The 27,316-nt window shown below is 41.2% G+C and overlaps 1 protein-coding gene across 3 annotated transcripts in view; it reads right to left on the bottom strand.

Annotated features, from left to right (window-relative positions):
• TOGARAM1 (TOG array regulator of axonemal microtubules 1) overlaps window positions 1–27,316 on the bottom strand; it is a 55,131-nt gene that overhangs the window by 6,096 nt on the left and 21,719 nt on the right. Inside the window, exons 6-19 of one of the 3 annotated variants that reach the window (XM_075926132.1) lie at window positions 25,426–25,655; window positions 23,619–23,719; window positions 23,070–23,237; window positions 21,747–21,845; window positions 20,780–20,955; window positions 18,244–18,409; window positions 17,795–17,929; window positions 14,191–14,344; window positions 11,707–11,812; window positions 11,093–11,328; window positions 7,489–7,647; window positions 7,057–7,183; window positions 3,539–3,657; window positions 2,621–2,810 (exon numbers count right to left, since the gene is read on the bottom strand). In XM_075926132.1, coding sequence (XP_075782247.1) covers window positions 2,621–2,810; window positions 3,539–3,657; window positions 7,057–7,183; window positions 7,489–7,647; window positions 11,093–11,328; window positions 11,707–11,812; window positions 14,191–14,344; window positions 17,795–17,929; window positions 18,244–18,409; window positions 20,780–20,955; window positions 21,747–21,845; window positions 23,070–23,237; window positions 23,619–23,719; window positions 25,426–25,655 — 2,166 coding nt within the window. Of the gene's footprint in view, window positions 1–2,620; window positions 2,811–3,538; window positions 3,658–7,056; window positions 7,184–7,488; window positions 7,648–11,092; window positions 11,329–11,706; window positions 11,813–14,190; window positions 14,345–17,794; window positions 17,930–18,243; window positions 18,410–20,779; window positions 20,956–21,746; window positions 21,846–23,069; window positions 23,238–23,618; window positions 23,723–25,425; window positions 25,656–27,316 lie in introns of all 3 variants that reach the window. The other 2 variants (XM_014572316.3, XM_075926133.1) reach the window with 2 other exon arrangements.

Here is a 27,316-nt window from a genome sequence, read left to right as displayed (position 1 = left end):
GGCATGACAAAGTGAGCAGCAGCCCACCAAAGCTTACGCCCTAATAAACCTGTTAGTCTTCAAGGTGCCACATGACTCCTTGTTTGCTCAGGAAATACAAGCACACCGTATATGCTCAGGAAATACAAGATTAGAATCAGAGCGACAATCTGCACTGACTATTCTTCCTCCAGAAGGGTCCTGCTGCCACAAAAAGCTTGTCTGCTTGCTAGGGAGCTATAAAGGAAATTCACATTCAGCTGCCTTTCTACCATTCCAAGATACGGTGCCCATTCTGTAGGCGTAGGGCCTGGATTCTTTGTTTCTAGATGCATTATATTCTTATAACTGGCTGCATTAAATGCATATTTACAAATGAACTGTGGGAATGAAGAAAAATATATGTGCTTTGCAGTTTAAGTAATAGTTAAATTAGTTTAAAAAGTGTTGTAGGCCATGTACAATGCAGGTCTGTTAGCTGCTGTGGGAAGGCCTTGAGAGTATGTGGCTTAATTGAAAAGTTGGACCTGACAGCTAGCTGACAAGATAGAAGAGAGACAAGGCCCCAGTTATCAGGAACAGTTAATGAGGAATGACAGCACCAGGGAAACCAGCAATGACCCCAAACCGCCAAAACCCTAGTTTTTAGCTAGTTAGCCATTAGCAATGACATCATTTATTTGTTACAGGCTGTAAAAGGGTAAGCTCTTTTAAGGTTTATTGCCAATACCTAAACAACTTGGAGTTGGCCAATATTGGTAACAGCATCCTCTGAATTAGCTCTTTTATAAGTATTTTGATCAAATGATTATAAATGTTTTGTTATTGTTTGAATGCAGTAGCTGCCTAGCATTTAGGCTATTAGACATGTTCACAACAATTGTATAAATATCCTTTAGGCCTTTGGGTTTAAAAAAGGAATTTATGGTTAAGCTAGTATCCAAAAGCAACCTTTATCAGTATTTCTCAACCAGTGGTACAAGTACCCTCAGGGGTACTCAAGAGAAGTCTGGGGGGGGTACATCAACACAAAACAAAAATTCAGTTTTCTCCAAATTTCAGTTAAGTTTTACAGTGCTTTATTATTTTTGTACTTTTTACACCCAAAGATTTCATCGCCCGCCCGGCTACAATTAAGTTGTTTAAACAAATGTGTTGCAATGGTAGAAAAAAACTGTGTGTGTCTGAAAACTGTAGGTACTGGGGGTACTTAATTAAAAAAAGGCTAAGGAACACTTCCCTATATTATAAATATCTATAATAGATTCTGTGAACCACCCTACCAAGTAATCCAGATCTATCTGCGTAACTGACTTAACACCCTCACTATTTACCGCACTATCCATTTTTGTGTCATCTGCAAATTCTACCAGCAATGGTTTTATATTTTCTTCTAGATCACTGATAAGAACATTGACTAGTGTTGGTCCAAGAACTGATCCATGTAGAACTCCATAAAAGGTAAGGAGTTTCTGTCAGGGTTTTCATCTAATCTATTTTAGGCTGTTATTTGGTAGACATGATATTCCTTAGCAAGCAAGCAAGCAAGCAAACACACACACACAAAAAAAACCCCTCGGAACAGAAATAGACCTCTTCTCCTTCAAGTTCCCAAACAAGAGTGAGTGAGACTTTCAGCAACTATGGCTGAACAGATAGTAAAGAAAGCTGAGGGAAGGCTGGCAGTTGTTGATAGAGAGGAACTGGGGGGAAAGGGTGCTGGATACTAGCATCTCTACTAAAGACAGATTAAGATTGCTGAGTGTGGTCTTGTTTGGTGCTGGGTCTAGTGATGAGGTGGGCGGGCATCCCTGGGGAGGGGGAATAATAAAAGGTCCAGCACATCAGATACATTAACTTTTCATTCCTTTGCTTTTTGCATTTTCTGTAAGTCATGCTCTGTACAGACCAATCTTAATTCACACACAACACAGGAGTTTTTGAGTACTAATTTTGATAGTATGTCTCTCTTCCACTTTTGTGTGTTTTCCTTACTTATCAGACCTAAGGTTTCAGGCAGATGTTATGTCCTCCTTTATACAACATGTAGAACAATTATACCCCAAGCCCAACTACCACAAAAATAAGCAAGCCACGGAAAGATTGCTTAAGTGGCTCCTGAGTCCTTTAGCTAATGCAGTTGAGACCTTCCTAAAAAAAGACTAGGTAAAAGTCAAGTGCTCACACAGTGGTGGTAGAACTGTAACAATGAGAAAATCCAAACTGGGTAATAGATTTGTTTAATTCACACAACAATTTAACATGGAATTAAGATGAAAATAAAACCGATGTAATTGGAAAAAATGCTCCAACATTATTTCTGTAATCAGATATTTGGCCTTCCCCAGTCTTTCCAATCCCTTCCCTTTCAATCTCTAAGACACAGCTCTAAGCCCCTCTCTTTCCCCATTTGTTTCCCACTATTTTTGTACCTCATCGCTTTTTTAACCAGGCCTGAGCTACTCCCCATTTGGTCTGGAACTCTCCTGTTTGTCAGACTGTCATAGTAAAAGAACAAAGCAATGTTTTTAGTAATGAGAATCTCTGAAGCAGCGCATTCTTATTATCAAGGCTTTTCCTACAGAGAATCAGGATGAAGCTTAATGAGCCTTTCAAAGACGGTGGTTTTGTATACAGTTACCTTCACAATGTTCGCAACAACGAGTTCTTGATTGTTCTCGGTGTCTGACAACAGTTGTTTAATTCCATTAATTCTGTCCCGGAAATCTTTTGCATTCAGTAAACTTGTAATAACCTTCACGTATTCTGCACTTTCTAGTGAGTTACGAGCAACTGGTTTTCTCATCATCTCACGTGCTTCTGTAAACTCTCTGTGAGGGGACGAGGAAGGGGGAAAGGATTGCTGTTATTTGCATAACAGTCGGACATTTCTAGGTAGTGAACATTCTCAGCTATACAAATATCAAAAACTAAAATGGAAAAACTTCCTAGCAAAGGCATTTGGGAATTTCTCAAGTGGCTCATTTACAATGAACCATTTCTTGCCATACCCTATGGTTCGCAAGGATTTCAGTGTGGATCCAACTGTAAGTGCACCTGCAAGATCGGATTCTTCTGACTAGCAGGGCCTGTGAGGCCTATGCAAGCATCTGGGCCCGCTCATGCTACTGTACAAAGGCATAAAGAGGAAGTGCTTAGGGCCCCTGTTCCGACCCCTCATAATTCACAGCCCATTTCTGCTCTCCCAGCAGCTCTGCACCAGAGCGGCTGGCTCCACTTACCCACCCTAATGAGATCAGCTAATGCTGGCTGAAAATGAACCTGAGCAAAATAGAGTTGATTCTGATGGGCAGAGAAAAGTATTTTGAGGCATCTGAAGCCAACATGTTTCAGCCTCCTTGGACTGAAGGCTCACATCCACAACCGGTCACTTCAATCTGTGGTCGAGAGGTACTCTTGTATTCCTCCGAGGCTGAGCTCTCACATTGCAAAGGCCATGAATAAGGTTTTCTATTATCTCCAGTTGGCTAGGAGACTCCATGCCATTTCCTAGAGAGTAATTATTACTAGAGTATGCAAAATGGCAAGATAATGCTACCTTTCAGTGATATTGAGAGCATCTCTCGAAGTCGATGATGATCTGGAATGTCCAATGCTACCTGTATGAGAACGTCTTCCTTTAGCTGAGGGTGTGTCTAGAGGCATCTCTCCTAGGCCCTGCAAATATGTGAAAATAAATAAGAGATTACCCAGTACTCAGCCATGGTGTCAGAAGCATTTTACTAGCAAGCCGAATGGTTGATCAAATTGTAGTACCATGTAGTCCACTTGTTGCAACAAAGCAAATCTAATCTGTCATTGCTTCTGTCTCTTTTCATAGATACAATCTAGTTGCAATTAGGAATCACAGAACACTAGAACTGGAAAGGATATTGAGAGGTCATCAAGTCCAGCCCTCTGCCCTCATGGCGGGACCATCTAGGTCCTCCCTGCCAGATGCCAATCTAACCTGCTCTTAAATATCTCAAGTGATGGAGAGTCCACAACCTTCCCTAGGCAATTTATTCCAGTGTTTAACCACCCTGACTGTTGGGAAATTTTCCTAATATCCAACCTAAACCTCCCTTGCTGCAATCTGAGCCCATTGATTCTTGTTCTATCCTCCGAGACCAAGGAGAACAAATTTTCTCCATTCTCCTTGTGACTCCATTTTAGTTACTTGAAAATTGCTATCATGTCCCATCCCCCCCTCAAGTCTTCTCTTTTTCAAACTAAACAAGCCCAATTCTTCAGTCTTCCCTTACAGCTCATGTTTTCTACACTTTAAATATTTTTTTGCTCTTCTCCAGTTTCTCCTTTTTGAAATGTGGTGCCCAGAACTCGAAACAATACTCCAACTGTGACTTAATCAATGCAGAGTAGAACAGAAGAATTACCTCTCATGTCTTGCTCGCACTCCTATTTATGCATCCCAGAATCATGTTTGCTTTTTTTTGCAACAGTTTCACACTGTTATACTCTTATTTAGCTTATGACCCCCTAGATCTTTTTCTGCCGGACTCCTTCCTAGACAGTCGCTTCCCATTTTGTGTACGTGAAACAGATTGTTCTGTCCTAAGTGGAGCACTTTGCATTTGTCCTTATTAAACTTCATCCTATTTACTTCAGACAATTTCTCCAGTTTGACTGGATCCTCCAAAGCATGATTCTATCCTCCAAAGCACTATTCTCCAAAGCATGATCCTATCCTCCAAAGAACTTGCAACCCCTCCCAGCTTGGTATCATCTGCAAACTTAATAAGCATCCTCTCCTATGCCATCACCTAAATCATTGATGAAGATATTGAACAGAACCAGACCCAAACCAGACCCCTGCGGAACCCCACTTCTTGTACCCTTCCAGCATGACTATCAAGGATTAATCACTACTCTCTGACAACGGTTATCCAATCAGTATGCACCCACCTTATAGTTGCCCCATCTTGGTTGTATTTCCCTAGTTTATTGATAAGGTCATGTGGGACCATATCAAATGCTTTACTAAAGTCTAGGTATACCACGTCCACCACTTCCCCATATCCTATCAAAGAAAGCTATCCGATTGGTCTGACAGTGCACATGGTTAAACAGTTAACCAATGATACAGAGGCAGCAGCACAGGAGGCAAGCAGGAGCCGCCTCCCCCCGCATGTATACGTGTAACCACTGAAAATTTCAGTGGTTACATGTTTACCAAAAAAACCCAAAACACTTTTTAACATCCCTAGTTGCAATACAGCTGTATTCCAAAGCAATAACAATTTATACTACGACCAATGACTCCTAGTATTAACATCACTTACCATGGCCAAGATGAAATACTGTAAACTCACTGATTATATTAATTCAATTAATATAAATAGGAAAGATACTTAACACACACAATTTCACCTCTTCATTTCCTTTCAGTTTCCCCCTCCACCTCATGCCTTCCTGATTAATGCGTCAAAGCAACATCCTCTGGTGATAGCCCAAACTACCCAAAGCTGAACACCATCGACTGCTACTGCTTGATCCATGGCCCCGTTTAAGGCTTCAAAGGAGAAAATCACCAGAGACTAGTCTATTTCCATATGCAGTTTATTGAGAAACTGATTATTCAAGTTGTCATCTTTACATTTAGATGCTCCTAATGATCCCGCAATTATTGGATTAAATATCTGAGCTATGCAAATACCTAGAATAAGGAGTGATTTCTACCCATTATATATTCTGTACAGACTAACTCGGCTACCCCCTGAAGCCCATTATGTTAGTTACAACTTTCAATGCCAATTTGTCAAATTTCTAGCTTTTCATTTTGGGAAGTGGATAGCTACTGGGATGTATAGGGCAATTTTAAATTAATTCACTTGTCTTAAGACACAGGATTTTAAAAGGATACAGGGCTCTTACTACACTTCCAAGGCGAAAGCACTGTAGGGAGCACAGGGCCGGCGGGGGACTCAAGCAATCCCCCCGCCGGCCCTGCGCTCCTGCGGCATTTCAAAGCGGCAGCGCTGCATGGAGCCTGGGGTCAGTGGGGGAGTCCTTTTCCCCCTCGCTTGCTGCCTCTTTCTGATAGAGGCAGCAAGGTGGGGCTGGGAGCGAGGGGGGCAAGTGACTAGTTGACTAGTGTGTCAACTATCCGATAAACATTTGCTTGTCGTCTAGTTGTTCACATCCCTAGTTACAGTATAAAATTTCAAGAGATGTAAGTCACTTCATGCTCCTCACTGTGAAGTATTCGTTTGTTTTATATGTAACTTGACTTTTCAAGTCATCACACAGGGTATAAGCCATTGGGCAGTCACTGGAACAGAATACCACGAGCCTCTTAAAAGCAGCAAGCTACAAGTGGTTGCATCCACCATGATGCATCGCTAAGAATAAATATTTTAATAAGAACGTTTAGAAGATTTAACTACATATTGCCTCGTTAAGGGTTCAGAACCGACTCTTAGAATGCCAGGTATGTACTAGGTGCCAGGGAAGGTGCAGGTAATCATCAGAAACGTGAAATTCAACATCTCTCACAAGGAATTAACCTGATCTGCAACTTGCCTAGCGTGCTGTGAGAGGTCTTGGCAGCTGCATTTCTGAACATGGTGAAGGGTTTTCAGTGTGCTGGATGATCCATGACAGTACGTCTTAGTCCCACAGATTTAGTCTGAACCATGGACAGTCTCTAGGTAATAAAGCCAGCTAGATGTGCTGATACCTCCTGCCAAGAGCCTCCGCTGAACAGCACAGCTTGCATTTTGCCAGGGTTTCAGAAAGGTAGTTTCAGCGCTTCCTTATTCCTATGTCCCCATTAATACATCCAAGGACTGCATTTACCTTCATAGCCACAGCCCTGCTTTAGGAGCGTATGTTCAGTTCGTTATCCCACCATAAGCCCCAAGTCCTTTACAGGATAGGACCCAACTTGAAGGTATGACTTGCACCCTTTCTTCCCAGAGGAATGGCTGTATTAAAAAATCACATCTGACTGCCAGCTTACTGATAGCTTTGTATCACCTTACAGATACCATGAGCCATTTAGTCTCCCTAAAATTATTTTTTTCTAACCTGTTAGATGAAAGCTTTTCCATATACCTTTTGACGTAGACTGCTGACAGACTCCTTAATGTAAGGTAAATCCTTAGATGGCACATACTTTTCAAGCATTTTGTCAAAGTCTGGATGAGTCATCATACTGAAGAGCATCTTTCGACCATAATACCTAAAACCATAGCAAAATATTTCATATTAACCAAAAATATTAGGGAAATTTGGCTCATTACTAGATTCCTAATTGATCCCAAGAGGATGTACCTTAAAATGCAATTTTCTAAGTGCAGAAAGACCTTCAGATAACCATATGACTTTACTACCCTTGCCAACTCCTCCAAAGAAACCACACTCAAGAAAAACTACTTTACAGATGTGAAAAGGTGAAAAAGCTAGTTTAATAAGTTAAAGAACGAAAATAATCTTTGGTTTAGAACAGTTATTTGCTATATGTAAGTGACACTACTGCCTACAGACCTCGTTTCTTGTGAACCATCCTGCGCAAACTTGGCTACAGCAGGTAAGATCCTGTCAGTAACATCCTTAATTCCAGATAATATCCGGCCTGGTCCCATTCGTTCCACCACATCTGATAAGTGCTGGGCCGTGCATCTTCTCACTGCAGTGTGCAAATGACTGAAAGAAATAGTAAGAGATGTATGGTCACCAATGACTCACAGAAAGGGCTAAGCTGTATTTTCTCACTCCAACAATGCTCACTGAAAATACTGTGTTTTAATCCTTCTACCCAAGCTGCAAATGCTCTTCTGACCAACTGCTGAAATTTGGATACTTATTCTAGCCTTGTACAAAGAGATGGCGTGGAGCAGAAATGGACAAACTTTTATTTATATTTATATAAATTCCTGCCGCGCAACAGAATGATGTCATCAGCCTACTTGAAGTGGGAGTCTCAGCATCTCACTTACTTGTGCTTCAACCGGAACCAACTGCGAAACTCAGATCTCTGTACATCCATCTGTAACGCATAGTACATAACGGCCAAACTGGGTCGGACCAAAGGTCCATCTAGCCCAGTGTCCTGTCTGCCCACAGTGGCCAATACCAGATGTCCCAGAGGGAGGGAACACAACAGGTAATCCCCATGTAATCCCTCCCCAAACTAGGGACACCATTCCTGCCCATCCTGGCTAATAAGCATTGATGGATCTAACCTCCATGAATCTATCTAGCTCTTTTTTTAACCCTATTAAAGTCCTAAAGTACATGAGCAACAGACAAATTAACACTTTTTTTTGTCTAGAGCTTCGTTTGTTCACTTTTCTATATAATCAGTGCAAGATTAACAGGTTCTCTGGACACAAAAGCAGCCAGAGAGAGGGGGTTGGCTAGCATAGTGAGCACAGGGCTAAGTATGTGCACGTGCATATATATATATTTGTTAGTCTCTAAGGTGCCACAGGACTGCTCGTTTTTAAAGGGAAACCATTGGATTCAATTTCATTTTATTCCTTTTTCTACACATACTCTACACATATCCAACTGCACAATGACAATAGAAGAATATATTTCCCTTTTGTTTCAAATCATTTATACTTTCTGACACTCCTACACTGGCAAAGTGCTGCAAAAAATTGGGTTGCAAATACTGATGGGAAACGTTATTTCTTTTAAACACTATCCTTTTTAAGCCAAGAAAATCTTAATTTAAACAATTTAATTTATCTGTTTTAAAGATGAATAATAAGAAATGTACCTATCAACACACAGTCATAAGAACAGCCATAATGGGTCAGCCCAAAGGTCCAACTAGCCCAGTATCCTGTCTGCCAACAGTGGCCAATACAGATGGCCAGAGGGCAGGAACACAATAAATCATCATGTGATCCCTCTCCTGTCATCCATTTCCAGCCTCTAACAAACAGAGGTTAGGGACACCATACCTACCCATCCTGGCTAATAGCCATTGCTGGACCTAACCGCCATGAATCTATCTAGCTCTTTTTTGAACCCTGTTAAAGTCCTGGTGTTCACAACATCCTCTGACAATGAGTTCCACAGGTTGACTGTGCGCTGAGTGAAGAAAAGCTTCCTTTTGTTTGTTTTAAACCTGCTGCCTATTCATTTCATTTGGTGACCCCTAGTTCTTATATTGTGGGAATAAGTACATTTTTCCGTATTCAGTTTTCCACATATGTCATGATTTTATAGACCTATATCATATTCCCCCTCAGGCTCCCCTTTTCTAAGCTGAAAAGTCCAAGTCTTTAATCTCTCTTCATATTGGACCCATTCAAAACCCCTCAATTTTTGCTGCCCTTTTCTGAACCCTTTTCCAATGCCAATATTTTTGAGATGAGGTAACTACATTTGTATGCAGTATTCAAGTTAGTATTCAGTCACTAACTTTATTAGCAACACATTACTGTGCTCTGAAATATATTCAGGACACCAATATATACAGTTATATAAAATAAATCAGTATTTTTTTTAAATTATCCTTTAAAAACTCCCCTCATATCTATTTTCCCACCAGAGGTAATGTTAGCAAGTCACACTACCTTCATGCAAATAGAAAATTCTCAGCCAAAATTTCAGACTCACACCCCCAATTACCATGCATATACATGAAAGCACAACTGCAAATTAGGCACATGTAATATTTGGCCCTCTTCCCAATGTTATCAGACAGAAATCTGGTATTAGGAATACCTTGTCTGTGATCACAGCAGTACCACGTTCTAAATGCCACATATATAGCTGGCCAGTACATGCTAAAATGAAAAGGGAAGCTTTGCAGAGAGACTTTAAGAAGTGAAGTGATTTGCAGGTTTGAGGGAAACAGAGCACAAGTGGAAAAGCAATTCCTATTTCATGGATGGGAAGGGCAGACAATGGCTAGACCCAGACTGGAGGATCTTAGTGAGCGGGCAAGGAAGAGGAACAGCTCAAGTGACAGTGTGGAGACAATCTATGGAATGCTACCAAGGTTAAGAGGGCCATTTTTAAGTGGATTTAACACTTGAGAGAGACTCTGTAGATGATAGAGGGCTGAGGGGGGGATGATGCAATATGACTTACCCGAGCAAGAGTAACTTGACTGTACCAGCCAACAAAAAAAACCCTATGGTCTGCAAAACCAAGCTAAACAAAACTGCTCCTAGGCAAGTAAAAGCATCATTCTGCCTGTCAGACTAAGGATGTTAAGAGGCAGGCAATTCGCTAATTGTGTAGTCGATAGAATATGTATTGATTACATGATCAGGTGATAAGGGAAGAAGTGCTCAGTTCTAGCTTCCAGGTCCGGACCTACCCCCACTGCAGCTCTGCAGTTTAAATGTAGTAAGAGCTGGGAGAGCAGGCAGCCAGGCCTGGAACCAAACACTAGTCCTGACATGGTCATGAGATCCTGCCATCTGGCCACCACTGGAGTTCACCAGCAAAGGCCATTTAACCGGTTAGCCTCATGTTTACTGGTATTGCTGACCAGTTAACCATTTAACATCCTCAACTATGGGGCTGTTTAATTACAATCTTGACGGTTGGCAGGCCAGCTGCGGGTGGCTAACTGCAGTGCAGATATACGTTTACAGCCTTGAAAACTTAGCAGCAATGGAGCTGCTGCAAGACAGTTTGACGTTGAGGAAGCACAAACACTGTAAGCTGCAGTCAAAGATCATGATTTTTGCCACAAAGATAAACAGCATAAGCTGCCTCACCAAGACAAAATATACCACAACTTGATTACTTACTGAAGCTGCAAACACAGCCACTCACAGAAGTGCAGTCTCAAAACTGAACCTGGTCAAGAAGGGTGTGTACAGAGGTAGCCAGAAAAGAAAGAAAACCACCTTCCCAAAATTGCTGAAGAAAAAGGTTTGTGCCAGTAAAACGGGGCAAATGAGAATGGATTAAATAAGCTCTGTCAGAAGACAACAAATGTTATCAAGCTTCTCAACAATGTGATAATGAACACTACTACAGATAGCTACTGTAAGCATCCCCCAGTAAGGGCAATGCTTACCAGTTAACCGGTTACCCCTTGACATCCTTAATGTGATACACTGTGGTTGGGGTTTTTTTTTTTTTTTTGTAGTTATTTCATGACAAACTGAGTTACCTTTGACCTCCATTTATAAGAGCACAAAGTGCACGTGCTGGAGTCACATTATTAACCATAGCCTTCAATGCTCTGTCTACATCTTCCCTTATAAAGGTGTTGGATTCTCCGGCTTTGTGCAAGAGGACTTTAACAGTACTGTCTAGTTCTTGATCCATGCTCTTTTTCAGGTATGTGAACAAATCCCCTAAACAGACCACAGCAGCTCGGGAAACGCCTGAGCGCAAGTTCTTCACCTGCACACAGGAAAGAGCCAAACAAACAATATGTAACATTTAGTAAATACACTTAATAAAGTAGCAAGGCTTAATTTTATTTTCCTCTTTGGAAATTTTTAGTCATTTAAAAAAAAGAGAAATTCTCATCTTGATTCCTAACAGGTGGGAGTTTATTAAATTCTATAAGACTAGATCTTAATTTTAACAGCTTTTAAGCAAATTTAAAACTACTGAATATCCCAAATACAAGCTGCTTCATGAAACCGTGTACCCATTCTTTTTCAAGATGACAGAGAAAACAGCAGCAGCTGGACAGAACACCTCTCCACTCAAATGTTTACCTCAGTGCTAGCAAATCTGAATTTTTAGTATAAGATTTTTATATGAAAATTTAACCTCTTGCACCACAGCCAGGCTTGTTTCATGCAGTTTTCCAGTCAACACATCAGTATGGTAAGCAGACAAACACCGAACAAAGTTCAGTCCTTCAATCTTCTTCTCCCTATATAAAATAAATATTTAATTGAAAAACAGTATCAACAAAACACACAAACACAGCAGATATTTAGAATGTCTGGGGCGACAGTGGATCACACACAGACCAACTGGGCTGTAAGCACAGGGGAGGCCTCAGATGGAGCACTGCATCCAATTCGAAGACCATGCTCTTTAGACAAGACATGGGACGGACAGACAAGAGCCAGAGGAGAGCAACAAGAATTATAAAAGGTTCAGAAAACCTGTCCTGGGAAGAAAGATTACACAATCTGGACATATTCAGTCTTGAGGAACGAAAATCGGGGGGAGGGCGGGAGAACTTGGTAACAGTCTTTCTTTCAATTGGTTAAGGGCTGTTACGAAGAGGATGGTGCTCTATTGTTCTCCATGTCCACTGAAGGTAGGACAAGCAGGCATAGGCTTAATCTGCTACAAGGGAGATTTAGGTTAGCTATTGGGGGAAAAAACCCTATCAAGATAATGAAGCCCTTGAACAGGCTTCCTAGGGATGCTGTGAAGTCCCCATCACAGGAGATTTTTAAGAGCAGGTTGCACAGGGATCATCAAGGTTTAGTTAGTTCTGCCTCAGTATAGGGACATGGACTGGAGCCCTGCTCCTCAATGAGCAGTCTGTCGGAGATTTCCCTTACGTTAGTGTCCCAAACCTTTTAGAGCACATGGACCCCTTTTCAATTTCACAGACCCCCCCATCCCTGGGGGAGAAAAAAGAAGAAAAAAGGGAAAAAAAGGATGGGGGCCACCAGAGTGGACTCGAACCTTACTTTTAAACTTTCCAGGGACCCCCTGCAGTAGCGTCACAGACCAGTTGGGAACCACTGCCTTACGCAGTTCAGGAAAGCAGAAAGCCAGCCCCTGATACTCTACGTATTGATGACCTCTCGAGCTCCCTTCCAGCCCTACATTTCTATGATTTTGTGTCCAACTAGCACAGCCATTGAGAATGTTGAAGAAACAAGTAGTGAGTACAAATTGTCTCCCAATGCATCAGTAATTTAAAATAAAAAGTCTTGCACAATGATTGTCTGGTACAGATGGCAGCAGAGCTGGATTAAGACAAGATGGGGCCATAGGTCCATCATCATGTGAGCACTCCCCAAGAGATGCAGGAAGGGGGTTAATGCCACTGCTCATCTCTGCAGTGTCTGTACAGACCCATCGTCACACCTGGAACAACATGGTGATGGTGGGGAGCTCCACAGCACAATGGGTCTTGAATTAACAAGCCGAGATGCTTGTCCCACCTCTCAAAGCTATTGTTTCAAGCTGTGCAAACTCTGAAAGGCACCATTCCAATAGTTATGCCTAGTTCACTTTATCAAGATCCTCTTTACAACCAAAAGTACAGGCCCTCTTTTCCTATGGTTTACTAAACAGACTTCGCTTTTTAATCAAAAAGCTACTATGTACACTTCATTTTTTAAAAAGTATCAACATAAATGCTGCATCTTATAATCAGACACCCTAGATCCGTGGTCACCAACCAGTAGATCGCGATCTACCAGTAGATCTCAGGGGCTCTAAGAGTAGCTCTTGAGCCCTCTCTGAACTGCGCACCTGCGCGGGACATTTACATTAGATTTCCTCATTAGGTGAGTAGCTGCGAGGAATGGTGGGAGCTGGGAGGTCGGGAGGGCTGAAACACCCCAGCCAGCTGACTGTGGCTTTCAGCTGAAAGAGGCTGCCCCGCGCTCCAGCTGATCGGCGGCTTCTCCTCTGCACCTGCCCACGTGGAGCTTGGTGCACCCTGGCTGAGCACGATGGCCAGCTGGCCGGGCAGCCACTTCTCTTCCCTTCAGCCCGGCTGCCCTGCGCTCAGCCCAGGGAGGCTGCGTCTAGCTCCAGCTGTGCTGGAGCAAGCTTCCCAGGCTGAGTGCAGGATCACAGATGCCCATCTGATGGACTGTATACGACTAGCAATCTCAGACTACAACCCAGACTTCAAGACACTGGCAGATACTGTTCAGCCACAGGTGTCACACTGAGACTGTTATTGGAAGAAAAAATATATAATTATCAATACTTGATTTTAGATTTACAAAATAGCAGAGAACAAAATGTATAATTGTAAATGCTTCATTTGACATTTAAATAGCATGAATTAAAAACAGAACAGTTATTTCATAACTATAAACATGTGATTTTAATTTTATATATTGCATAATTTAAAAATAAACTGCTTAACAGAGTGTATAAGGGCTGGGGATAGCAAGTGATGGACAGGAGAATAGAGAGGGCGGGGCTTCAAGGAAGGGGCGGGGCAGTAGATCTTCGCCTGTTCTGAGACTTAAAAAGTGATCTTGGGTGTAAAAAGGTTGGAGACCACTGCCCTAGATACATAGCTGTGTATGTGTGAATACATACCAGTCATCATCAGCTAAAAGTCGCAATGCATCTGTGAGTGCCATTTCAGGTTTTGAAAAGGGTCGCAACTCTGATGGATCCATTATCTCTGGACTATGAGTGACTGATGGGGTCCGATCCTTACACTGACCTTGAAGTCCAGGAGAGGTTTCATCTGTAAAGTCATGAAGCATTTACGCAATAGTAAGTGATTAACCTTCCTAATATGAAGAAAGCAACTGACATAAGACAAACATAGTTGACTATACTAAAGCTAGTGACTGGACAGATTATCAGGGCTCGACAAATAATGTAATCTACCCGCCCGTGGCGAGTGGATTACAACCTGGAAGAGTCGGCGAAGAGCAATCTGCGCATGCACAGAACGCAGAACCGCGCAGCTGGTGAGTGGGGCTCACCACCGCTTGGTAAGCCCTGCAGATTACCATGGCTGAGTTTTCAAAAAGGGCACCAGTAACAACCACAATATTTTCAAGTGCACCATTTGGTGCATGTAAATGGGAATTGGTACACACAGGCACTCACTTGAATTACACACAATTCAAAGATTAATTCAGATGCATTCAAAGGTATTGCAAAAAACCTAAGAAAGCTGCTGCATGCATTTGAAGTTACTTAATTTGAAAATTAATCATCTACCTGTAGCTCAGAATGTTTCCAGAATTCAGAAAAAAGCTAAGTACTGCTTACTAATTACTCCCTTCTCTGATACAAAACTACAAGTATTGGTTCTCTAGTTTAAAGAAGCAACAAAATCTTGGCCTAAGGACTTAACAGCTCCCCAGAAAAGGCTAATGTTCAAGCTGTGCAGTCGTGAATCTCCAATTAAATGTTCTTAGTGGGAATAGTTCACATCAATCATTCCTTTCAATGTTACTGCTAGTGAATCATTCATTTTAAATTTTAATGAGCTATTGCTCAAATTCAGTTTCTGTATCACACTACTGACATAATTGCAAAAAAATTGCTGTAGATTTTCAATAAGTTTTACTAGCAAACTAGAAAGAAGAATTTCTAAATCACGTCCTAATCCAAAATACATTTGTTTTTTAGCTTGCGTTGCTGCTGTTCTAGCCTATTTATAATGGCTAAAGAACTAGAAGCATAGCCACTCGAGGGCTCCAATTTGAAGGGCTTTCTATCAGACATTTAAAACTTATCTTGAACGGACACACAGTACCGGGGTTTTTATAACTTTTAATCAATTAAATAATTTTTGAGTCACTAAGAAGGGGAGGGGGGCGCAAAATGAAATCCCCTGGTGCTTCAAATGTCCCTATTTGCCAAACTGTAAATGAAAAATATTTCAAGAGAGCACTGACCTAAGTTGTCTGTAAGCTGTGCGCCTGTGCAGCTATGTTCTGTGGTTCAAAGCTCAGAGGTTCAAAGCTCCCATGCAGGCAGGGAGCTCAGCTGACTGGTAGGTGGCAGGGCATCGCTAAGCAACAGCTAAACAGACCTAGCTGCATGCTTGAACTGAGGAGGCTCCCTGAGCAGGTAAGCATGCGATAAGGAGAGAATAAGTGACTGGGGGGAGGGAGTCAGAGGGGATGGGAGTTTGGAGAGTCCCGTGTGTGAGGAGAAAGAGAGAGAAGCTGTTAGAGGCAGAAACCCAGCAGTCTCCTCAACCCTCCTGGGCTGGGAAGGAAAGCAAGGGGCTGACTGCATGAGGTAGCTGGGGGAAAGAGAGGGTGGGTGGGTGCTGGCACTGGGATGGAAGGAGGAGGAGTTTGTCTTTGCTGTGTCGTGGGGGAGGTGTGGATAATTTTTTTGTGCTGATCCTGACTCCCAGATAGACTGCTGGTGCCTGCTAGTCTGAGAAGCAGGATTTTATCCTACCCCCCAGCTGGGCTGGGGGGGTAGCAGATTGTACAGGGTTAGGTGAGGGAAAAGCGGTGGGTAGGTGCTAGCATCTGTAAAATGAGGTGGAGGCAGGAGGCAGTTTGTTTAGGGTGTCCTCCTGACTCGCTGCAGTCCTCTCTGGCTGGTTGGGGTGAAGAGGAAAGCAGGTTGCATGGTGGATGTGCCAGGACATTTGTATGATTACATTTCAAACTAATTCACATGGGTATTAATGGCTTAAGGTAAGAAAGAAAAAGATTGTTTTAACCAGAAGATTTTTGGAGTGTTGCAGATATCTAAAACTCTGATCTTAATGATTTATTTAAATCCTGTGTTACTAATTAATACATGGTATATTGTATTGCATCAAGGCCAGATCTTTGCTATGCAGTAGAGTTCTGTCTCTGAGTTTGAAGTAGCAACTACTAGGTGCGATGCTAGTTGTTTTGTAGGATGAAACCTTATTTGCAAGCTCTTTGAAACATGCATCTGTCTACAAACCCTGAAGCCACATGTTAAAATTTGCTCTGTGGCTTCTACTCTTTGGGTATGTCTACACTACAGAGTTTTGTTGTAAAAATCGCCATTTTTCCAACAAAACTTAAGGAACATCCACACTGCAATTGCATTCTTCCGCAAGAAACAATCTAAAGAACAGAGGGGCTTTTTCGGCATTGGTAAACTTCATTCTAGGAGGAAGAAGCCTTTTTCTGAAAGGGGGAAAAAACACAGGTGTCCTGGTGGCCATTCCGTCCATTGCAATTACAGCTTACATGCGAGAGAGTGTCCATTCAGTCTGGATGCTCTCTTTCGAAAAAGCAGATCGCTTTTTCAATGCACTTTTGCAGTGTGGATGCTCTCTTTCGGAAGAAGTTTTTTCGGAAGATCTCTTCCGAAAAAAGCTTCTTCAGAAAGACACCTGTAGTCTAGATTTAGCCTCAGAGATGGTGACACAAAAGATGGAAGATTCAAACCAGGAGAAATTTCATCTGATACAGCATGGATCCTAAACATTCCCCAGAGAAACTGTCTACGCTTTAGTGAATGCCTTTTACTCTCCTTTCCAGTGTCAGTAAATACTGTATTAGTCATGCTCTCCTTGCAAATACAATTTCTAGTTGACTCATACATTTGTTTAGCACCTGAAAGCTGAGCTACATATGGATAATATGCATTCTGGTGTGTTTACTAGCTTGAGTTGTTAGAAAGGGTGATACATTTTCTGTTTATTAATTTCATATTAAATATCGTAAGCATTGCTCCTTCTTAAATATCCCTCGCTTTAGCACATCCACACACTACCTCAATATTGGAGTTGCACATAAGAAATTTCAACCTGCCCAAGGATAGAAAATGTTAGAGGAAACACTGGCACTGACCCAAAAATAAAAGGCCTAAAATTTTATTTTCTTTGGATGTCACACTTCTGATCATTGTCAACTCTTATTCCTTTGGTAAGGAAATCAAAAACTAGTGAGCCTGCGCACTCCCTGAACCAGATCCTGAACAACACTCTTCTCACTGGGCAGTACAATGGGAACCATCTCAATCTGTAATACGCGGTAGGTAGCAGTGAACCAAAATGCAAGGGCAGAACACAGATCTGCACATTATCTCCATAATTGGAAAAAAAAACCCAACAACAAAAAACTGCTGCAGTTTTGAAAAAACTGAGCCTGATTATACTTGGGACTTGTCTCATCTGCCAGCATCCAAACATTTTAATACTGTCTTTTACACTTAACTAACTGTAACCGCTTACCTGAATCTAGCAAGACTGAAGACTGTGTCTTCTTTACACTGGATGTTCTTTTTAGTGGAGCACTGAAGGCAACATCTTCTAAAGATAAAGGCTCATTTTTGGAGGGTATTAATGCATCTCCATAAAAACCTAAACCTACAAAATAGGAAAACCAGAAAAGGGGAAGAGGTCACTCTTTCATAGTACTATGCTGTATTCTATAAAGATCTCAAAAATAGTCAATCTATCTGTCGTAAGTTCCTGTCTTATTATTACTAATATTTTATACCAACAACAAATAAGCTCATTAAGGAGATTACATCGTATCTTAAAATTTCAGAAATACCTGATGTCAATTTGGACAGTCATAATCTTAAATAATTAGTGCTGATATACCAGGTTTAGAAAATACTTCTGAGTCAACACCATTTAACAGTCCGTCATTAAATTGACAAAATATTAAACATTACTTTCTGTTGCCATTTTCTCTGGTTCACAATGTTTAAGTCGTTCCTGGGGATTTTGTTCCTTTTTTTCATCACTGACTTCCTGATGTTCTTTATGACTCAGTTCTTTTTCTTCTCTTCTCCTCTGCCTCATCTTATCCCTGGCAGATTTTGACATGGCAACTTTCATCTGCACAAAACAGAAGTCGTAGTGTAAAATATAATTGAACTGAAATACTTCATTCAATAATTTAAAACTTGGAATCATCTTTACTAAATAAAGGGGCTCACAACTTCTGCTATCATGCCATAGTGCATTTTGGAATTATTTATGCTAATTTAGGACCCAATCCTGCATAGTCTTGTCCATGTGCTTACCTCTATGCACTGTGAGCAATCCCATTTAAGTCAATGGGACTAATTATATTGTGAATAATGAGCACTGAGAATTTCTGCAGCTCAGAAATAATCACTCATGGCAATCTATGGATAATTCAGCTAATAGGGGGTCAGGCCTGTGAACCCCCTACATTTCATGATACTACTTGTGAGAGAAACTACTTACTAATTTGAGTAAAGAGTATGAAGTCCAGCCTAACTTCAGTTTTTTAAATTTTTTAACAATACGTTTTTTGACAATCATCTTCAAACTATGTGATCGGATTAATTTTAAAACAACTTTAAGGGCTCTTGCAATCCTGTTTATGTTTAAGAATAAATGGTTGAGTCTTTGGAACTTGAAGTCTTTAAATCAAGATCTGAGGACTTCAGTAACTCAGCCAGAGGATATGGGCCTATTGCAAAAGTGAGCGAGTGAGGTTCTGTGATGTGTAGATGGTCAGACTAGAACAGTGGTCTCCAACCTTTTTAAGCACAAGACCAATTTTTGAATTTAAGTCAGTCCAGGATCTACCTCAAACCCAAATACCTCTGCCCTGCCCTACTCCTTCTCCAAGGCCCGACCCCTGTTCCACACCTTCGCGAGGCCCCACCCTCCTCACTCTTTGAAGATGGGGTACAGGAGAGGGGGACAGAGTGACATCAGCACTCCCCTGCCTCAGTCTCCCCCACCCTGCATAACAAGCAGAAGGCTCCCAGGGGCAGCAGGACAGTGTAGAGAAGGGCAGCTGAAGGACAAGTACTTGATAGCCTCCCAGACAGACCAGTCAGGATCACCTGTCAGAGGTTCCAAGATCGACTGGTAGATCCTGATCTACTGGCTGGTGACCACGGGACTAGAAGATCACAATGGTCCCTTCTGGCCTTAAAGTTTAGGAATATTTTCAGTTAGTCATTTTTTATTTTCATTTTGAAGTACTACCCTTTACCTTGCATTATTTATACCTACAAATATTAATGTTCAGAAATCATAAGAAAGTTAAACAACATGTAGATAGCAGAACAACTCTTCATGAAATCACACCAGGGTGCAGACAATGAGACAAGACTATTTACAGGGAATATATATCTTAAGAATGGTGCTGGATTAAAAATCTGCAAGCTGCAGTCCTCTTTTTTGCCCCTCCTCTCCCCCCCCACACACACAACAGATGATGGTCAGTAACAGCAGCTGGTTCCTCAGACTGCCTTGCCAAAATATCCCAGTTGTCAAGGGGCCTGCTTTAAGGGCCGGCAGGAAGTTCCTTCTCCATGTCCATTCAATCCTTGGTCCTTTTGCTCAGTGTCAACAAAAATTGCTAATTTTAATGGTCATTTTGTGGACACGTCCTCTAGGAACTGCACCGAGAAACTAATTTCATAGGGTATGTCTACACTACCCCGCTATTTCGAACTAGCGGGGTAATGTAGGCAAACCGCAATTGCATATGTAGGCATACCGCAAAGGCTTCCTAGTTCGAACTACCTAGTTCGTGCCGCATGTAGCCGCGTGGCATGGGGTTTGAACCAGACGGGATTTAAAAATGGCGGTGCCCGGCTTATGCAAATGAAGCCCGGGAAATTCAAATCCCGGGCTTCATTTGCAATTGCGGTATGCCTACATTACCCTCCTATTTCAAAATAGGAGGGTAGTGTAGACATACCCATAGTCACCAAAAAACACCAAATGTCGGTATCTGAGTACCTAGTACAGCTGATCAAATTGCATTGAATTGAACATTTGCAATAACCAATTCAGTTCCTTCACCAAATTTAGCCCTTTAATCTGTTTGACTTGACATAAAGAGACTGATCAAATACAATAAATCCCTATTCCAGGTCTGAACACAACTTTGTGTGAATATTTGTACAAACAAAACTGTTCACATAAATGTTTACTAAAAATGTGCAAAGCAAGCACCATTTTTTCCGTGGTCATCTAGTTGTTGGCTAATGATTCCTCATTATTCATTGAGTTTTATCTCCAGCCTGTGCTGGAATTATATCAGAGACCTAGAAATAAAGGCTCTGTAGCCCATTACCAGACTCTTGAGATATTGGTGACTATACTTTCATCAAACATTGATTTACCAGAATCTGGAGAACATAAGAACCGTATTCTCTAGTGACACTTTAAAAAAAAAAAAAAAAAAACACAATCAATTCTGTTTTACACTCTTACATCTTTCTCATTTTCAGTATCAAGGAAAGGTGCACTGTTCTGCTGGACTGCTCTCCCATAGATCCCTGATAGAGGCTCAATGCCTTGTTTGAGAGAATGGACGTCTCCGTTCTCCACACACGATATCATGGACTGGCTGTATGTTAATGGCGCAGATGGGGGGCTTCCAAAAACACCTGAAATGGTTATCATATCATAACCTCACCAAGAGGTCATTTTCACACAGCAGAAGTCACTCAGTAAGAAACTAAAGCAAAGCAAAAATAATTCCAGAAAACAAAACCTGGGTGGGCTACATTAATGCCAAATTCTACCTATAGTTACATTTCCGCATTTCCACTGACTACAAAGGGTCTTTTAGTGAGAGAGTATATAGGCAAAATGTTGTCCTCATTTTCTTACTGTTCTTTATTTAATGCTAATTTTACACATGTTGAACGTCTCTAGCCCAGCACACTCTGGTTCAGCAACATCCGTGGTCTGGCGCGATTTTACGTAGCTGGATGACCACTTATGGTTGTGGCCAAGTTTCCTGCAGTCCCATAAAGTTGTTGAAAGCCACCACTCATGGCTCTCGGTGTTCTGTGTTGTCATTTAGCTCCAATTTACCCCTCAATGTCTTCCAAGAGCTCAGTAAGCAGAGAAAGTGTTGGTAACGCTGCTCGACAATATTGACCTCCTGTGGTTCACCACTGGTCAGGTCTCAAGGGTGCGGGACTAAAGAGGTTCAATCTGTAGTACAGTTTATATCACATTTCTCAGTAAGGGTGTAAAATAGTCATTCCGATACTATTTTCTCCTTCAATAATTTTTATTTATTTTTAAATTTGGGGATTGTTTAGATGTTATATTATAAATATGTGAATGAACTCATTTTAGCTCCCCTTCTCCTGACTGTCCAAAAATACAAGGTCTGTTTCTATACTAAAATCGTATTACATATATAGGAAATTAATTTTAAAAATACCTTTTCCAACAATTACTACAGAATCTTCAGACAGGGCACTCGGTGAAATGAAGTCTAGATTGTTAATTTGCTGTAAACTAGAAGTTGACCCTGTAAAGCCTAAAAATTACACATAAAGAAGAGCTATATCATTAATTTACCTAATATTTAGTAAAATATCTTAAGCTTAGTTTCAACTGATTAATCACTCTTAAGCATGACTGTATTTCTAGAGTACTGCAAGTCTTGATTAATGCTGAAATCCTCAAAGGAAAGTACTGTATCACATATGCTAAATATCAATACTTTCAAACATACTAAATAACAGCTTGCTTACAAGAATTATTTTCCATGCATTTAACTATTTTTCTAATAATTCAGCACAATTGTGCCAATTTAGCATCCACTGAAAGCAATTAATTTTCTGTTCCAAGGATCACTTCATGTTGATTACTGCATACTTTAGCAGTTTAATTTTTCTATTAATATAGATTTTAGTTCTGATTGCACTGTTTCCATACAGGGTAAACTCAATCAGTAACAATGGCAGACTGGTATTACATTCTTTAGCATTAAATTATTGCCATGGAGTTAACACGTAACACCACATCTGACAATCTGCAAAAAAGATTTTTGAGCACAAAGGCTTGGGACCAAACCAGGGCTGTCCCAGATGGCTAACAGTCATGAGCAACAGGAATTAAACTGGTGTTGCCAAACAAAAGTGATAAGATATAAGGCCAATTCAGTTCACATTTGACACTAAAATACTGCCACAAGATATTCTTCTCTCCCAACCACAGCCATATTTTAAGTGACCTAAAAGGTGAAAACCGTATCTTTTAGTTTGAGTTTCATTTTTAGCTTTCTTGATTTAAAAAAAACACACACTGTCATTGCTGTATGCTAACAGCGTGCTGTGTCAGAAAAACCATACAAGACAAAATTCTTAACCAACTGATTACGACGCAGAGAGCAGAAATTAAATCAATTTAGCTTTTCAAGACTTCATTAGAACTGAAACACAAAAGCTTACAATTTATCTTCCTGAACTTCACCAATAATGATGGCTTATTTTAAAAAATGAAACATATATAGCCATATCTACATTTTGGCTGAGAAAAATCGAGATTTTGATCATTAACTTCAAGTAATTTGCTATCTCTGAAACTTTAACAGTCCTGCTTGTGAATTTCAGGAAAATATCTTATTAATATAAATAGAAATTGAAGTTATAGGACCAAGTTGAAGTCCATAAAATATCTGCTTTAGAAGAAGTTAGCAAACATTGGGGTTTTTTCCCCACATAAGACATCAAAGGAACATAGGAAGTGACTCACTAACCTTTTGTAGGTTTACAATGCTTTTGGTGCTCTTTGTTCTGACCCTTCAAAACACAAGGTGACACTTCTCTCTGCTTGTCATCTTCATAATCACCAGGCCCATTCCCATAGTTCAGACGTTGGCCAATTATGCTCACATCTGAGGATGCTTTATCATGAAACATTATCCCTGTATAACAGAATCCATAGCAAAGTGTTCAACATAAAGCACTGACATGCTGCATCACCATTTAATGGCAAGAGTTAGTCTTAACATGCCCTAGCCGTGTGAGCAGAGAAAAACAATCCCCAAAGCCCTGAGCAGAATTTGAAAATGGTCAATTAAAATCTCATATAGCTTAAAAAATACTTCTGGGATAAGATTTAATGGGTCAAGACCAGACATCATTAGATAATCTTACTTAAGGTGTATCTAATTTTATGAATTATGAATACTTCCATTACAGTAGCAGCTAAGAAAATACTGAGCCTTAAAATAGAGCCTTAAAAATAAAATGGCTTCACTTTGACTGAATTAGCTGTATCTTTCTGTTTATGCACATCAAATTACCTGCAGCAGAGCCCCGTTCTATTATGCTAGTACTTCTATTCCTTGCTGAAGACAGTCTTGCTGGACGCGATTTGCATCCAAGTAGAGGAAAGATGTCTGAGCTGCTGCAATACAAAAAAAAAAAATCACTTCTCTATAACTATACTTCTGAATGGGACGAGGAGGCCTGCCTGCCTAAGGACATGTTTTGCCTAATGTGAAAACAGTATATGTTGGGTTGTTTCTCTATTTCAGGTTGAGCACAAAATATTCCTAGCACATCACCAGAAATGGTCACGTTACTATAGATTAGAGAAAGAGAATTCATTTGGTAGCAATCAGGTTCCCCCCCACCCACTTCTAAGCACAAAAAGTTACACTAGGCAGGATGAGGTAAATGCTAGGGATGTAAAATCCCATTTAATTAGTTAACCCAGTTAAACGCTATATTTAGCCATTTAATTGCTTAAACTGGGGTCACCAGCCCAGCCAGAATGGTTAACCATTCACATCCCTAGGAAATGCTGGTTTCAATTTCTCCTGCCCACACTGTATTTGTTCTGTGAACAGAATTTCAACCTCCAATGCTGGAAAGCCAGTTGTAGGCCTTGCTGAAGCCCTAAAACTATCTCTAGTGGCATTTGTTTGCATAGTTACTTGAGAACTCGGTGTGCCTGTCCCATCCTCAGGTCATGAATGTGGTGACTTTGCTAATGGACACCACTCATGTGTTAATATTCTGCCATGGCCAGGCCTACTTTGGTTCAGCCTAGAAGCTATGCCTAGGACTCCCACAAAGCCTACACCAGCATTGGAACTTAACTCTCTGAAAAATATAAAGAAACGTGTTAAGGTATTTAATAACTTCTGGGATGGCATTTTGCCACTCTGGCACAGATTCAAGTTTCCTTATATAGGGCACATTCTCCCTGGTGGACTGGACTTGAATTAGCTGTGAGCACTGTCATACATTAAAGCTGCAACATCAGGGTCTAATGGAAAAGTTCTGTATTACAGAATACTGTTCCCAGCTCTCCTGCTCAGAGCCCATGATGCAGTGATATGGCATGCCAGAGGTTTTTGCATTATGTTCTTTAGGCCTCACCTGCATGCAGCTTGACCATGTGCCCAGGAAGAAATTAAGGAGATTGTACTTGCAATACTTGGCAAAACGTTTCCCACTTAGTTTTACAAAGCTAAGAATAAGTGCATATTGCAGCCAACTGTTCAATTTTAGTGCATCAAAACAAATCCCATCAAATTCTTTGCAAAGGGGTTGAGAAAATGAAGGCATTACATATAAAAAAAATTCATAGCAACTAATGTTACAATGAAAATATGCATTCATTGATAATTCAGATTTAGCAACAATAAGAAAAGTTTAAATTGTTTGTTTCCACCCCACCAAAAAAAGGTATTTAAGTAAATGCATTCCTGATTAACTTTCCAGGCTGCAATAAGAAAACCTCTTTCTCCTGATTCATTCTCTGTTTTATTCATTTGTTTAGACTGTGGTTCACTTATCTTCCATGTCAGGTTCACCTTCATTATAAAATATTTATATAGCAACAGCAGGGCTTTAACGGCTACTTCGTGTTACTATAGCTAGAGCTTGGCATCGGGTCAAAGAAAAAGCAGGAACAAATTAGAACAATATTTAACCACAGCAGCACAGTACAGTGCATTTTAAGTGAGAAAGTAACTCTCGGATAAAATCTAGGCACCAAGCAAACCAGTCAGATTTCAAAAATGCAAGTTTCCCACCCGCTCAACCCAAACAAAGATGTTAGAATTCTCAATGAGGATTTAACAAATAAATTACACTCACGTTATCTTTCCCTGAGAGGTTGTGGACAATGGAGAAGTCAGAGATTCCTGACTGTAAACTCCACTTTCACTGTGAGAGCTCACATTTGGAGAGGAAGTGCCAGAAGGGGAGTCCGTAGTCAGATCAAGTTTAAGCGCAGAATCAGGGCTCTCAAGATCTGAAGTGCTGCCACTCAGCTTTGCCCTCTTCTTAGCTGCACTATTACGGAGAGACCTAAGTGAACTCTGCATCTAAACAGAATTGAAAGTAATTCCAGAGTTAACACACTGCATGTGTAATTTGTTTCAACACAGAACCAAGCTGTCAAATATAAGACTGCATCTAAAATCTTAAACTTTTAGTCACTGGATGGTGATAGTAACTTTATCTTGCCCCAAAACACACAATCTATATGGAGTGAACATATCAGTAGATATCTTAATTGCCAGACATCATTATTATACTTACGAAGTGACAGAGACAGGCACAACTTAACAGTGCGCTAATGCAAGCGCAAACACTGCATGCACATCATCATCCCTGGTTGTTTTGCAAAGCTCACTACAAAAGACTATTCACACCAACACTATCAATCCTTTTTACAAAAAACTAATATTCTTAAATGGACTCATGTTACACATGAGAGCGAGCTCAGCGGCGTCTGATTTTTGCTCCCTGACCCAGCCAGGGCTGGGAGAGCTGCAAAGATGAATCTTACCACAGTCTATCAGAAAGGATGCTACCCAAAGTAAATCGTGAAACTACAGCTATTCCAGTCCCATTCCACTGCATCGTCTCCCCTCTCTTTGCAGGAGATACTCAGAGTGGGAAACAGGGCACCGGTAGGCAGTATTACGACCCAGGGTTTTGGCGGGGAGGAAATGGAGGGAGACGAGGACAAGTTACAGTAACGGGTAGAGGAAAACAATATTTCAAGTTGGGCCCTCCTGACTGTTTTGCCACATTCACTGTCTCTCCTCTCACACTGCAATCTCCCACTCCTAACGTTCACCCATACAATGCCCCCACACCAATGCATTCACACTCATTTGCCAGATCACCCCATTCTCCCACAATCAACCCTCCCAAATCACTGCAGGGTGAGAGTTTCCTGTGTCCTCTTGGGCTTCCTCCAACCAAACCTCACTGCTCGGAAACCCCTTACTAGCCAACCCCATTGACCCCACCCACAGGCTCAAAAGCACTTGCCCATCAAACTCAGAACTCTCTTCTCCCTTAATCTTGGCTCTCAGAAATCCACGGGCTAATTTGACTCTGGGATACCTTGGAATGCATCTATGCCCATTTACCGCTGACCCTATTTGCTCTCATTTTTAGGTTTTGGGATTAAAAGATGCAAACAGACAGGTGTCCCATTGCCACCCTAGCTACAGTGACTGTTGGTATGGTAGGTATATTCAAGGATTGCTTTAATCTCTAATTTAACATATGGTTCTTTCCTTTTATGCAGTACAAGGGTGATTCAGAGGATGAAACCCCACAGGGTAAAATTTAAAAATGACTGTTTATGAATATAAAATTAAGCTTTAACTTAACTGTACTGAAGTTGCATTATAATCTCCTGTACAGAGCTGCATTTGTCCTCAGGCAAATGCCCTATCCACTAGGCCATTCCAGAACCCACCCTACCTCATTATCCTCAGGGCATACCCATATCCTGCCTTCCTAATACCAGAGCCTGCTCCATCCCTGGGGAATTGGTGTTGGCAGGGGGGAAGGAAGGAGACTTGAACCGACCACCCTGGGGAGCGCAGGGCGGTGCGTTTGAGTACTAACCGCCACCCTTCACCTCCCCCCCCCCCCGCCCACTCAGGAAGTCATTGGGGTGCCAACACTAGTTGCCCAGGGATGGAGCCAGGCTCTGGCATTAGGAAGGAAGGATACGGGTTGT

This window comes from Pelodiscus sinensis, chromosome 4, assembly GCF_049634645.1.
Source record: "Pelodiscus sinensis isolate JC-2024 chromosome 4, ASM4963464v1, whole genome shotgun sequence".
NCBI lineage: Eukaryota > Metazoa > Chordata > Testudines > Trionychidae > Pelodiscus > Pelodiscus sinensis.
Note: the sequence above shows the minus strand (reverse complement) of the source record. Positions and strands in the feature narration are given on the sequence as shown.